This window comes from Pseudorasbora parva, chromosome 10, assembly GCF_024679245.1.
Source record: "Pseudorasbora parva isolate DD20220531a chromosome 10, ASM2467924v1, whole genome shotgun sequence".
Classification (NCBI taxonomy): domain Eukaryota; kingdom Metazoa; phylum Chordata; class Actinopteri; order Cypriniformes; family Gobionidae; genus Pseudorasbora; species Pseudorasbora parva.
The window spans coordinates 5,585,172-5,601,166 of record NC_090181.1 but is presented as its reverse complement, the minus strand read 5'-3'; the positions used below and the strand labels follow the sequence as shown (position 1 = coordinate 5,601,166).

General features: G+C 40.0%; 1 protein-coding gene across 3 annotated transcripts in view; it reads right to left on the bottom strand.

Moving 5' to 3' along the window:
- Window positions 1–2,085: 2,085 nt before the first annotated feature.
- rbks (ribokinase) overlaps window positions 2,086–15,995 on the bottom strand; it is a 48,463-nt gene continuing 34,553 nt past the window's right edge. For all 3 annotated transcript variants that reach the window (XM_067454963.1, XM_067454965.1, XM_067454962.1), the window contains exon 9: window positions 2,086–2,489. In XM_067454963.1, the coding sequence (XP_067311064.1) occupies window positions 2,316–2,489 (174 nt within the window). In that variant the 3' untranslated portion in view covers window positions 2,086–2,315. The remainder of the gene's footprint in view (window positions 2,490–15,995) is intronic.

The following is a 15,995-nucleotide window of genomic DNA, read 5'->3' as shown; positions in this document are numbered from 1 at the left end:
CTCAGTAAAGCAGCCATTTCCTCCTAACAATTTCTCCATATGGCTTTAAAATATTCTGTACAGAATTCAAATGAGTTTTCTGGTCTGCGCGACTCGATCACATGATCCACTCTGTGCTGTCGTGTCTCTGGACCGGTGTTCTGGACTTCATTAACCCCAATGGAAAGCATAATCACACCGTCTGAGTCGTTCCCTATCCCCTATATAGTGCACTGTCTGATCGTTCCCTATCCCCTATATAGTGCACTGTCTGATCGTTCCCTATTCCCCTATATAGTGCACTGTCTGATCGTTCCCTATCCCCTATATAGTGCACTGTCTGATCATTCCCTATCCCCTATATAGTGCACTGTCTGATCGTTCCCTATCCCCTATATAGCGCACTGTCTGATCGTTCCCTATCCCCTATATAGCGCACTGTCTGATCGTTCCCTATCCCCTATATAGCGCACTGTCTGATCGTTCCCTATCCCCTATATAGCGCACTGTCTGATCGTTCCCTATCCCCTATATAGTGCACTGTCTGATCGTTCCCTATCCCCTATATAGCGCACTGTCTGATCGTTCCCTATCCCCTATATAGCGCACTGTCTGATCGTTCTTTATCCCCTATATAGTGCACTGTCTGATCGTTCCCTATCCCCTATATACTGCACTGTCTGATCGTTCCCTATCCCCTATATAGCGCACTGTCTGATCGTTCCCTATCCCCTATATAGTGCACTGTCTGATCGTTCCCTATCCCCTATATAGCGCACTGTCTGATCGTTCCCTATCCCCTATATAGCGCACTGTCTGATCGTTCCCTATCCCCTATATAGCGCACTGTCTGATCGTTCCCTATCCCCTATGTAGCGCACTGTCTGATCGTTCCCTATCCCCTATATAGTGCACTGAGTCGTTCCCTATCCCCTATATAGCGCACTGTCTGATCGTTCCCTATCCCCTATAAAGTGCACTGTCTTGAGTCATTCCCTATCCCCTATATAGTGCACTGAGTCGTTCCCTATCCCCTATATAGCGCACTGTCTGATCGTTCCCTATCCCCTATATAGTGCACTGTCTGATCGTTCCCTATCCCCTATATAGCGCACTGTCTGATCGTTCCCTATCCCCTATATAGTGCACTGTCTGATCGTTCCCTATCCCCTATATAGTGCACTGTCTGATCGTTCCCTATCCGCTATATAGTGCACTGTCTGATCGTTCCCTATCCGCTATATAGTGCACTGTCTGATCGTTCCCTATCCCCTATATAGCGCACTGTCTGATCGTTCCCTATCCCCTATATAGTGCACTGTCTGATCGTTCCCTATCCCCTATATAGTGCACTGTCTGATCGTTCCCTATCCCCTTTAAATTGGACTGTCTGAATCGTTCCCTATCCCCTATATAGTGCATTGTCTGAGTCATTCACTATCCCCTATATAGTGCACTGTCTGATCGTTCCCTATCCCCTATATAGCGCACTGTCTGATCGTTCCCTATCCCCTATATAGCGCACTGTCTGATCGTTCCCTATCCGCTATATAGCGCACTGTCTGATCGTTCCCTATCCCCTATATAGTGCACTGTCTGATCGTTCCCTATCCCCTATATAGCGCACTGTCTGATCGTTCCCTATCCCCTTTATAGCGCACTGTCTGATCGTCCCCTATTCCCTATATAGCGCACTGTATAATCGTTCCCTATCCCCTATATAGTGCACTATGATCGTTCCCTATTCCCTATATAGGGCACTGTCTGATCGTTTCCTAACCCCTATATAGTGCACTGTCTGATCGTGTAGTGCACTATGAGCCATTCATCTTTTGAAAAATAGTAAATGTATGATCAAGCGACTGATTTCACTATTTATAATGTAGGGGGCGGGGCTTCAGATTCTAGAGAGCATTTGATTGGACAGAAAATCTGATGAGAAGCTGAAGTATAGAGTGATGTCATCAAGATCATTGACCCTTATTGGCTGAAATGAGAGAGCGCTTACATCTTGAATGTGAATGTGATCATTGTTTTGGAGCCACACTAGCTTCTAGATAACAGTAACAACATATTCATGATAAAAGCCAAAAACACTTCAAACTATTTCAATTTCATGGGGACTTTAATTTTTTTATTCCATGGCAGATAAACACTTCCAGAGAAAAGGAAATAAATCTGACTTTAATTTTCAGATGTTATATATCATATCCACATCAGGAAAGCGAGCTGTCCATTCCTGGTATTGTTTGTTATACAGACAGTGATTGTGTGGACACTGAGCACAGATTAATGGTGGTGGTGTTTGTGAAAGTGAAGGAACCTTGTTGTCACCTTCAGAATAGTTCAGCTGGCAGATCCTTCTGAAAGGGAAAAGATGTTTGAGTGCCGACGCTTTGTACGGACACTGCTGCCACGAGGTTGGCTCTCCTGGCCATCTCTTCCTGCGGCATTGTGGGATAGTGCGCCATGTAGAACGCCAGGGCACCGATGAAGCTGTCGCCGGCTCCCTGTTAAGAATGAGTTGAGTGATTAATGCTCATGATTCATCTGAACAGAGTTTTAAAAATCAGATCTGACAGCAGGGGGTGCCGTCTTACTTTTCAATGTTAGAAAGTCGAAAGGTTGCATCTTTGTACACGAAACACAAATCTGGGGCACAAGTGGCTTCACTGTGCAACTCCTAAATAAATATTAAACTCTCAATTGATCCTGATAATATTTAATGAGGATGACATGATGGTGAGTCATTGTTTGGCGTTGTGCGAGGCATGGTGAGTAAGGCTGTAGATGCTGACTTGGCCACAGGTCACAGAGGTCAGTGGTGCCGTGTAGCCTCAAAGTCTTCTGAAGGTCTGGAGTTGTGCTCTTGCTGAGACATACAGAATGGCATGTTGTGTGTGCAGTTTGTTTTTCACTCCCACTGTTCATTTTTGGGTGAATCTTGCATAACCTGTCATATATATATATATATATATATATATATATATATATATATATATATATATATATATATATATATATATATATATATATATAACCTCCAACTCAAAAGTACATTTTGATGCAGTAACAAACAAATAAAAAGATTGTTTAACATACATTTCATACATACTGTTCATCTATGCTTGTTAGATTCAGAAATATAGTATAAATAAATTACATATCGTCAAAGCAAAATGTATTCAGGCACCTTCAACATTATCTCAGTTTGGTATAATGGTACACTATGGTTTAGATCAGTGTTTCCCAACCACGATGTTGGAGGCACACCGACACTGCAAACACACCTGATTCAAATGATCATCTTATTAGTGGAGACCTGAAATGGGTGTGGCAGATAAAAGACACACGTGAAATGTGCAGTGTTGGTGTGCCTCCAGGATTGGGGTTGGGAAACACTGGTTTAGAAAATGGTGATAAAATATGACAAGAACTCGAGAGTTAAACTGTGTGAGAACAAATTCATCTTGATGATGTCAGATAACTTTGATAGAAAGGGATGTAATGGATTACAATCAACCAATCAGCTGTTAAAGGAAGTGTATGTAAGATTGTGGCCAAAACTGGTACTGCAATCACTATCCCCTCCCCCTGACTCGAGGTTGCCAGATTAGCTGCAGGATCAGCAGAACGTTTGTAGATCTGCAGCTGTGGACACTAGAGGAGATCTGGCAACCCAAAACACTACTGACTTTGTGATTGGTCGATAGGTGGAGGGCGGAGCTTCAGGCCAAAACACAACATGTCAACATCAACATCAGTTGAGGGCTGCAACAACAGCTTTATAATGATAATATCCTGGCCGGACTACTGTTGTCAGTGATAGAAGTATTTGAAATGAACATGATTTCTTAATGTCTAGAGACATTTCAGATCCATTTTATGATTAATTAAAATACATTTCTTACATAGAGTTCCTTTAAATTAAAGAACATAATTAAAAAATACAAATTCAGGTCAATCGACGAATGACGAAGCAATGCATTATTTTTTTTAGTCTGTGCTGTAAATATTATATATATATATACACAGACGCGCAGACATTATAGATAATTTTTTTTTTACATATAATTAATCGATTTGACAGCACTAATATAATACTATTTCACAATATAATTATATTATATTATTATAATTGAATATAACTGTTTAACCTCTTTAACTCTTTCCCCGCCAGCAATTTGTTTATGTTGCCAGTCAGCACCCGCATTTTTCTCTCTTGTTTTTTATTTATTTATTTATTTATTTTTACAAAACTTTCATGGCCCTCTGAATATTTTGTTGTATGACTATCTGAGTAATATATTTACTCACCACTCAAAAATTAACAAGAACAAAAGCACTAAACATTTGAAATGGGCCGTTATTACGCCAGCAATTATACGTGTTTTAATAACCACGCAGCTTTATGTTTACCTCACGTGAATAAGAGGCTGTATTCACTTATTTCCGCTCATTCCATGTGGAATAAAATGACTACTTTATTTTGAGATAAAATACAAGCCATTTTAACTATAATGTGTCTTCATATTTTGAAACCGATTTAAATAAATAATAATTAGGATATTATTTTCACATTATTCAATTAAATATGCACTTATTCTTATTATATCAAGCATATGACATTTTATTTACAGCATACAATCGTGTTATTGAGCACGTGTGCAGCGAATAATGCTAAAATGTAATTTATGATTGTGATGTCTTATTTTTCAGCATTAGTCCAGTCTTTAGTGTCAAATTATCCTTCAGAAATCACTATATGTTGATGCTAATATGCCTTGCATGGTGAGCATAAGAGACTTCTTTCAAAAACATTAAAAATATTTTTTTTTCAGAGTTATCAGTATCGCTCGCTAAGCCAACTTTCCATCTCCACTTTTATCTCCTCTCGTATGAATTTGATAAGGACATCAACATGTTTCCCAACGCCTGCAGGGGTAGACAGAGATCTGGGGGAGGGGTAATGGCGGGTGTTGAGTTTATGATGGGAAAGCACAAAGGAATGCACTGATGTGCTCAGATTTAACCGCAGATCGCCCTGTCACTGGTTCTCACAAGTCTACCAGATTACTCATCTCAATGGCCTGCCTCTCAACCATCGATCTCTATTACACACCTCTGACTGTCCCTTCAGTCTCCTCCATATAGCCACAAGGTTAAAGGCCACAGTTGTCAAAATCTCCCCAACTGACTGATGACTGAATGAAGTGATCTATGCGGACAAGAATCTATTGTAAAACGATCACAGTCCACCTTTGCCCAGTTATAAGCACTAGTCATGCAAGTTTAGGTAATGTCTCCACCTTGTTCAGTCAAATGCTTAACCTTTTTCTCCCTATACTGTTCTAATGAGACTTGCAACAAGGAAAATAAAGAAATAAACCTTGCTGGAGGTTGCTAAGTGTGCTTTATTGTTGGTTATATGGCACATTCAAGTCCTCCTGGGACGTTAGTATTTACGAGTTAGGAAGTCATGTTTACAACATTCACGTTCGTCGGAGCGAGATGGTGGTGTACCTTCTCTTAATTAACTACATTAAAACTCAATCATCCTTCACTTTAAAAAAAGGTAATCTTTTGTCTGTACAGGCGGCATGGTTAGCCTTCAAAAGTGAGAATGACTTCTGACAACATTTGACTGAAGCATGATGCATCTGTAGTGACAAGCAGTGGCTTCCAAACAGTCCCAGACTCATTCTGATACAGGTCAGATAGAGCTGTCTGTCAATCATATGACAAAACTATTAGATGCGGTCAGTCAAAGGCCAAAGTTTGTTTTACATTACAGCTCTTCAAACTGTGAAAACTTTAAAGATGCAGGACAAATTATATTCTCCAAAAAAAACCTGAAAAAGCCCTAAATCATGTCACTGAATAAACATGAAATAGTGTTTACAACCAATGTTATATCCAAGTGAAAAGATATTGAGATGAAATGTAGTCTTGATTTTATCCAATGGGAAACATGTAGATGATTAAAAGAGTCCTATCGGAACAGAACCATGTGGTTAAAGGGGAGGAGTTTTGAAAAGACAAGGATTTTGTGACATCCACAAGGAAATTATTCCAATTTTTCTTTGTAATAATGAGCACAGATGAATTGAATACAATACATGTTGTGTTAAGAAAATGAATAGGACTGATTTGAAAGCATGGCTAGTCATGACTAGCCTGGATGCCAGCCGAACTCAGCCCCGCCCACAACATTTGAGCTCGGGTGGTTCGGTCTGGACTCGATCCATAGAGGAGTAATTATCCTTGAACAGAAACTGTTCGGACCAATGAAATCATCAGGGCGGGCTTTAGACGATGACGGACAGATGATCAACAGTAACGTAATCATCACGTCATCAGAGGGGCTTGGATTATATTTGTTCAAATCCTAAACGGAGAGCTTGTTTGTATATGCATTCACCTTCACAATTTCTCTCAGAAATGATGATCATGTTGGGTAAGTACTCTGTGTATCCTTAAATTCGTTCTTTTTTTTACAACACCGGCAAAGATTGTGTATTCCAGCGCGCGTGCACAGTGTTGCCAAGTTTTTACAACAAAACCCGCCAACTTCTAGCCCTAAACAATAGCTTCTCGGAAGGTTTTCCGTAAAAAAATGGTGTTTGGGGGGTAAAATGTGTGTTATTTTGGCAAGGTTGCCTGCTAAAATTCGCATTCATGGGTCTATATATCACATAATAGTCGCTTCAACCCGCGGACATAGAAAACAACCCACGGAAAAAAACGTGGACTTGGCAACACAGTGCAGTTGAGCTCTGTTAACATTTGACAACTAATGTAATGCGTCACGAATTTGTTGCTCTGATTGGTTGTAGGTCTATCCAATTGATGTCTTTCCTGGTTGGGTTGAAACACGCCCCATAATCACAGCCCAATGGAGCCGTTTCAGACTCACATTCTGACTAGAATTGAGTATGACCACGTTAGGCTCAGGCTCAAGTCATGGCTAGAATATGATCCTAAACTAATATCTACAGTAATTTGGAGCTAGTCCGTGAGTATGGCCATTGGAGTAAAAGCTTGGGAAAACATGGTCACAGTTGGAACAACATTTTATCACAACAATTTAAATCTGAAAGTCCACCGGTTAAATAATAACCGCTACAAAAGCAATGAATAGAGTGAATAACTCACGGGTGACGTGAGCAAGATGACATCCAAACATCCAATTCCAAATGAGATTACTGAGTCAAAACGAAAAGATTTCCCAACAAAAACTGTTATTCTATTGCTGTTTAGACACCATCAGGATTTCCAAAAGGTTTGTGTATAATATACTCTGGCTTTAGTGTTTATTGACAGTCAATTCTCTAATCTTTTAGAAACACACTTGGGGGTCTGAGTGGTCATCTTGTGTCATCGAAGCACATGTTGCCAGGACATGGTTTCCCTCTAAAGAACGGCTGCTGTCCAATGCGGCTCAGTGTGGGTTCTTCTTTGTGGGTTTCGCTTACAGTCTTTTGGTGCGATGACATCAATGTCGGCTGGAGGCATTCAGTGCTTTCCGGTAAATCCTCACCACCGTCTCCTGTAAAGATCCCTGTGGTGGGTCCTCTGTCTCTTTTCATGGAGGTGAAGTTTGTCTGATTGTGATTGTCTGAAAGAACTACAAGCCGTGCTGCTCTGGAATTGGGTTGACATCCAAATGCGAGAGCACAGGCCACCCACAGTCCGTGCTGTAGGTATGGGTACTCGGTCTCAGTGAACGCACACACACACGCGTAGGCTACAGATAGGATCACTTTCTCATGAAAGGGTCGGTCAGTGTTGGATTTATGAAGGCCTTTCTAAGATTAATGGAAGAAAGGGAATGCTCTTAAAGCCCTGCATTTATGCCCGAGCCCGACGGGCCCCGACTTTTTTACGCCCCTCGGGCCGGGCTTCGGGCCAATTTTCATGTCATACCTAAAACGCGGGCCGGGCTTCGGGCCTTTTTATAGGCTTCTCCTTCGTTTTATATTTATTTTATCAATTAAAAGGAACAATGAGTTCTGCGCTGGTGGAAACAACACGAGACCATAATAGCTAACGCGACTGTCAAGATGGCTCGCACAGTGTTCAGAGCATAGGTTCAGAGTCCGCGCCAGCAGCAGCGCGCGTTTCTTCAGCACGGAGACACACTGCAAGCGTGGTGTGAGCATGGCGTTTCTGTTGCGTGTCATCCGCGGGGCGTCTGGTGCTATTAATGTACAGGGAAGCCCTATACTTCATGTTAAATATAAATATATTGCCTATTGATACAGCAAAGACAACTTCGGCAGCAGCCGGCCCATGCCATATCCATGGTATTGACGGCAAAAGGCTACAGAATAATTCGTTCTGTATTGACTGGTTTAATATTTCAAAATCGATAATTAGGCTATGTTGTCTTTTATTATTACAATTAGGCCTATCTGCATTTATGTTAACCTACAGACTTTCAAACATTATGTCATTATGTGTCACAATGTTTTATGGGCTATATGTTGTAGTCAGATAGATATGATGGTGCTGCAACACGCATCGCCGCAAATGACTAATGCAAGCCAACGCAAATGGCCGTAAATGAAACTTAAAATAAGTCTAAGATAGTCAAAAACACCATCATCTTCAATAAAAATGAATGAGATGAATGAGATCATTATCTTACCAGTGCGTCGCGCTCTCTTATGTGGTATTTGAATCTGAAATAAGCTGCTGAATAAAATGCATCTTAATCTTTTGCTTCCGTTGCTGTAAACTCCGTTAAATGAGCATATACCCCGGGAATTGAAGATGGGATTTATATTCATTTGCGTAGGTGTAAGGTAGGCTATAAGACAACCTGCATGTGCTTTTTTTATTTTATTTGTTTAGCTCCGTTTGCGAGAGCCGCGAGCAGAATCAGCCTGCCTCAGCTCGTCAAAAATGCCTTTTAGGCTACTGGTGGTAATAGTTGGCGAAATTAACTAACATTGTGATGCTTGAAGTGTTTTATGGATTTTATTATAGGCAAGACAAGTCAAGAGTTGATTTGAGAGACTAAATTAATTAAATATGCGGTTAACTCACTGTCGGCCGCTGGCCGCTTTTGGTCGTCACTTAAAAAAATTAAAACTTTAATTTAACAAACAAAAAAATGCTCTAAACATTTTTCTAAATTAACGTACTAAAGAAACGAAACGAAAAATAACTACTTTGACATTAAAAACAAAACAGAACTATTTTAATGGCTGCAACAATGTAAAAAAAAAAAAAAACGGGCTCTAGTCGGACTCGGGCCGAGAATTTTGATAAGCTGTCGGACACGGGCCGGGCTAGGGCCTCAGCGTCTCGGGCCCGGGCCGGGCTAGGGCCTAGATTTGAGGCCCGTGCAGGGCTCTAAATGCTCTTAGAACTGGTGTATAGCCACACCGAGGGAAACTGCTTACTTGCCCTTCCAGATTTACAGTAGTGTTTAACCAAGCTTTTCATGTAGTGCCATACCACACAGCTTTTGATGTGACGTGAAGCTGTAAAAGTGCCAAAAGATCTTTTTAACTTGAGACTGCTTAGTGTCCAAGAGAAAGGAATCCTTGATCACAACGGTATGGTCCATTTTAGATGTGCGTAATGTCCCCTTGAGCGTGACAGATGCGACCCACTGATTTTCAACTCCACTGCTGAGTTAATAGTCCAACCAACTCTTTTCACAACCTTTAGGAACAACATAAAGATGTGAATTTCCGAGTCACTGTTGGTGGGCGGTCTTTCATGGCTTTGGCCTGACTAATGCACTCGCTCTTGTGAACGCATACCTCCTCCCTCTCTCCCTCCACTCCATGCTGAAGATATGACAAGCCGTACCGTCTGCGACCTAACAAATATTGGGTCAAAACTTTTTTGTGGCATTCTCTCCTTCCTCTTTTCCTCAGCAAATGTAAAGGAGCATCGCAACGACACCAATTGTCCTCAATCATGTTCAAATCCACGCAGTGCTTCTGTTCTTATTTCTGCGAAGTTGACACATTTAATCGATCACACATCTTTCAATTCTTAGGCTCTGTTTACACCTGGTATTAAGATGCTTTTTGGTGGACACAAGTGGGCTGTGCTAAATAGAGGTGTAAACGGAGTCTAAAACGTTTTGACCTTGTTCACAGTCGAAAACGTAGTGTAGACGCTCATGCGGTCGAATGTGTTCAAACATCCACTAGAGACCGTCTACTCTCCACAGGACAAGCGCTAGCCAGACGGGATATAAACTTTGTCAGTTGAAGACCCAAGTTTAGTGTAAAGACTAAATCGTACAAGCACAATGTTCTCTCACCATTCCTGATTTCTAACACACACTCGCAGTGTTCGACTGGTCTTGCGGCTGTCAGAGCAGAAGTGAAAGCTGATGCTCTTTGTGTTTTCCCGTCGTCTCCAGGCGAGTTCACATGTAAATTGAATGAGCTTATTTTGTCCATTAGATTGAAAGATCTGAAAAAGCCCATACATGTACCCACCCATTGACTCTCCTCTCAAAGAAATCAGGACAGAAGTGGATGAAAGTGGACAAAACGGATTCAAACACCAGGTGTAAATGAGAAGGTGTCTCCCTCGTCTATTTGTGATCCGATCGACCAAAACGCATCTTAATACCAGGTGTAAACCGGGCCTGAGTGTGTACCTTATCACCTTATCAGTGCTGGCTAGAAATAGTCTAAAGCCGTTGAATCAAACACATATATTCTCATTTCTGTCCATAACCGATAGTAGTTTTTTTATGAACTGCTGTGCAAACTAGGGCTATGTGATATATTGAAATTATTGAAATATTGCATGTACATATTGTGATATGCATATCGCAAGGGCTTACGATAACTGTATGATTTTAAAGGGGTCAATTAATTGAGCAATCAACTTTCCCTTTTGATATATAAAAGGTCATCTTAAAGGTGCACTTTGCAACTTTCCATCCACTGGAGATGACGCCAAGTTTGAGTGCAGCATCTTGGAACATGTGGTCTTCACCTCACAGCTGGTGGGAAATAGGACTCGGGTAGAAATCATGTTCAGTGGTTATTAACGTTACTGTAGTGTAAAGCAGAGTAGGACTGAGTGTTGTAGAGCTGAGCACGGCCGCTGGAGCGATTGTTATTCAAACACACGGCTCATGAGTACCGGGACTTTTATCATGACGGGACGGGACACAGTCGCTGGGCGCTCGCACTTCCGCTTTTTTCCGGTCAGGTAATGCAGCTCTGTTTATCATATCAGATACATTTAAGTGTGTTTAAAATGATGTTATGACGTTCCTTTGTGCGTTCGCTCGGCGCTGCTGTGACATGTTCACACTGCTAAGAGTAAAGCGCTTCTGCAGAATAAAACCGAGGGTAGCGCAAATATGACGCGACTGACAGGCGACTCCCTCAAACGCTATGCTGACACGTCCTGGGTCATTGGTTAAAATAGCAATTTTCTCACAATTTACAAATATTTGGAAACATTTGGGATATTGTCGGTAGTCAACTGAACAAAATATATAACACCGGCCTAGTGTTTTTTGGATATTTTACTGCAAAAATACTACATAGTGCATATTTTATATAAGAATATCCTGTAAGTTTGAGAGCTGAAAACGTCCTTGTTGGTCAAATAAAAGCTTATATTGACAGCTGGCTCAGCAAACGCTCGATCTGCGAATGTCCTTCCCCGTGACATCAGAGTTTGGTGACACACTGCCTCACGACAAACGCCTTATTCTGTAGCCTCAGCCCACCGACTCGTGTCTATCCTGACATGTTAGATAAATAACAGGCCTACGTGGAGCAAAACAGATCAAACTTCCAAGCAATAAAGCTTATGGCATGTTTCAAACATGATTATTGATTATTCAATTTATGTTGTTATATAAGCCTAATGTAGGCCTGCCTGAAACCCCAAAGCCCTCTAGTTTAAACTGATGTTAAAATTACACTTTTGATGTAATCTTACAGGTAAACACTGCTGTTCACTTTCAGAAGTTGTAGAGATGCTTTCTTCTCAAAATAAGTATTTTGCTTATACCACTTTTCATTTTTAAATATAATTTACATTTATTTTAAAGCATTTTCAAATCTTGCATTATTTAACAAGTTATCAGATTCAATATTGTGTAGCCCTAGTGCAAACTGAGCCACATAAACATAAAGTCTCCAATTGAAATTTTTCTAGTGACTGATCACATCAAAAATTTTCAGCAAAATTGAATTTCTGTGAATTAATGCAATTTAAATCGCAGATATTCTATTTGGCCAAACACATTTTTTAGATGTGATCAGTCACTAGAAAATGTTCAATTGGAGACCTGATTTTTTTTTACACTGTAATACCAGAGCTGAGGCCATCCCATGCCTGTTCTCTGAATAACAGGGGTTGTTTAGTGTGAAATACTGAGATTTGGTGACACTGCAGAAAACCCTGGATTCAGTCCAAGGAGCACAGAGCAGCGCTAGGCTTCGTGACTCACACCACTACACTCAGAGAGAAACTCGGTAAACACTTTAACCTCCTTTTGAATGTTCTTTAATGACTAAATATAGTCCTCACAAATAAACACAGTTGCCTCATACTGTTAAAAGATCACGGCAGATCTCTCTATGGTCTTAACCGGAAGTGATATGCCATTATTCTTTGAGAATAAGCTGATGGAAACATGCCTTGCTCCTGTCTAGCCAACCGTTGAGATAAAATCTGGCACTTGGCCTCATCCCCTCCTCCTCCTGGTTTTTTAACAAGTGGGGGAAAAACAGAGTTACTGGAAGAGGGATCAGGGCATCCAAAAGAGTTAAACAACTCAGGATTTATGGGTCATCAAAGTGCGCGGGAACAGGCCGACCGCCACGTGGAGACCACAGCCAGGCGGACTCCCGCTGAGTGGATCGCTGCTGAGCACTGAGTCACCCGGACAGAGCAGACCTGATGACACTGGACATCACGTGATGAGTGCAGAGCCTAAAATGAACTTTTTGCCACACCTGCCAATGGCCAGTGACTTGTCATCACAAACAGCAGGGTTTGTGCACGTTGTCTAAGCATGTTTTTTTTTTTTTTTTACTCATAGAGTTGTTACCCATTCACATGCATTATGACTGGCAGACTGAAATGGTTCGAGTTAAAAATCTTCATTTGTGTTCTACTGAAGAAACAAACACACCTACATGTTGGATGTTGCACTGGGGGTAAGCAGATTAACATCACATTTTCATTATTGGGCAATCTATCCCTTTAAAACTACACTGTGTAACTTTTTTAGTTTACTCTTAGCTAAAAACACTTAGTTCTTTCAAAAATATGTGTGCTCATTAATGTATATTTACTTCTTTCAAGTAATAAAGTATTCTGGTAAGTTTATAATATGCCATTGAAAATACATACGGGTGAGGGGTTCGAATGCCGGTCGCCATGTTGCTCCTCCATCTTGAAAGTACAGCAGCCAAAGAGGGACATACCCGTAAATTCAAGCTTCGCCTTTCGCGTTTTAACACTCGATGGCACCGTGTCGAATGTGAAGAGGCGGATTGCCATGTTAATCTTGGACTAAATGAGCCACCGTAAGAGTTAAAACTAAATCAGAATTGAGAGGAACAGAAACTATTATTCACTGGATGGTCAGATACCTTTACACCGCCAGATGGGGGAAAATATCACACAGTGTAGCCTTAAGAAAATGTACTGGCTATGAATCTTTTTATCCAGTTACGACACCAAAATTTTAGATACCAGTGAAAATACACAATTTTCTATTGCAATTTTAATACCACAGCTAAAACTACTAGCCTAATTAATATACAGTTAAAGTCCCAGTGAACCGGAAGTAGCGAGTGAGTTTTCTTCAGTGCTGTGACGTATTTCCAAGTGAAACTGAATATTGAACAGAGGGCAGGGTTTTACCTGAGTTCTTCTCCTCTCCATCGATCGCTCATAGCAGACGAACGGCTGGAGGGGAGAGGTTAAGCATTTTCAAACCTAAGCCGTCAAACTGACCTCAAATGAGAAGTAACGCCATTCCAGACCGGAAGTTACTTTTCAAATTTTGATTAAAGCTTACCGTGACAAACTATTTTTTTCTGTGTATTAACTTGCACAGATTAATTGTTCACTCCAAGAACTTTAATATGTGCTAACAAAGTAAATAGGGTCAATTATGATTTCATGAGGACTTTAAAACATATTAAAGATCAAATAATCAAAGCAAAAAATGCTTTCTGTACTTACTTACAACTATTAGTATAGTATTTTTTTCTTGTTTCCAGTTCAAATATATAAAAGGTCTTAAATCATGCTTTTACTAGATAGGTAAAATGGCATGATTTATTCTTTTTCTTTTTTTTTCTTGAAAATAAAATCTAAATGAGTTTTTTGCCTACAGGAGCCCGCCTTGAACAGACTTGTAAGGTCCAGGAGATATTGCAAACCTGCTCCATCTCTTCCATACCAGATAGGGGTACCTGAATTTAGAATCAGGAAGATCGGGATCTATTTCTTACCATGATATATATATTTTTTATTTTTTTATTTCTCTTTACAACTATTTTAATTGTCCTTGTTTTTATTTTAATCCGTACACATGGTTTTCTCATTTCTTACGCATATGTTATCACCATTTTAATTCATGTTTATGTGAAGCACTTTGAATTGCCATTGTGTATGAAATGTGCTATACAAATAAACTGCCTCGCCTTAAAACAAACAAAATAATCTGCCAATGGGGTGAGAAAAAATAAGCTTGTTTCTGTTTGGGATAGAAACAAGAATTCAATCAGAAACTAGATTATTTCTCTCCCCCCACTGGCAGATGTGTTCAAATGTAATTAATGTCGTGATAAAACAGAAGTAGCAACAGTTCTTACATAATGATGTAGGACAGAGAATTAATTCCATCCATAGTTGTTCATTTTATTCCGAGATGTGTGCATTGCTCTCAAAAAAATGAACGCAAGCCTGCAGACGGCATACACCACCAGAGACACCAGAAGTCATCTTTGCGTATAACGGTGTAGTGATTATCAGAATCTTGACTAAAAGAGATAACAATGACTAAAAGCAAGTGAAATGGACGTGGTCTATTAAGAATCCAGTGCTCATTCTACTGAAAACTAAAGAGATTATGAAACAATAAAAAAACCATTTAGTTCTCAGAATTTCTCCAAATAAATCGTTTCTTAGAACTCCATGTGGTATTGCACATCATCCCACATCTAATTGTTAGCATGAAGTTCTGAATCTGCCTTTAAACCAAATAAGATGTGGTTAAAAAATGAGAACTGCAATGCAAGACATAGAATAATAAAAATAAAAAAACAGAGAAGAAGTGCAATTCGTTTTGAGGCCTTTCTGGTTACTGACGGGACATATTTATTGCATCACGCTATGATGTATCCACTTTTCTTTCTGGCTTGAAGCATACTAATAGGTGACTAATAATAATTGATCTTGGTCCTTACAAAACTCCCTCGACCCTCTTGATTTAAAAAATAAATAAACAGGATATATGAGTTACTATTGACGCCAGAACTAACGAATCCAGGTTTGAAATGAGTAAACCTCTTTACAGATTGCAATCAGAAGAGAAACCAGAAGAACCACATCCACAATTAACATGAGGTTGATGTCAGACTTGTGAAAATGTGAGGCAAACAAGTAGCCATATTCAATTAACATATACGTAGAACGGCAGACTGAACTCAGCAAATCAGCAAAACAAACAATCTGTTTTAGTAAGAAATGACGTGAAACGCCAAGAAATGTCCTCTTTGATCTCACCCTTTTCTCTATGTGACAAATATTAAACACAAAAATGAAAAATTGATCTATTTTTGCACAGGTTACCAATGAAATTTGCGTTATCTATAAATGTGTGACATTTAAGTTACTCAAAGGTGGTTTATTAAGCACAATTTTAGATTATTTATTTGTTTTATGTGTTGTGTCTTATAACTAGGGTTGGGTATCGCTTGAATATTGATTCCGCTTTATTGCCTTACTCTTTACAGTCGTACTCTTTAAACACACAAAGAAAAATTAAACAC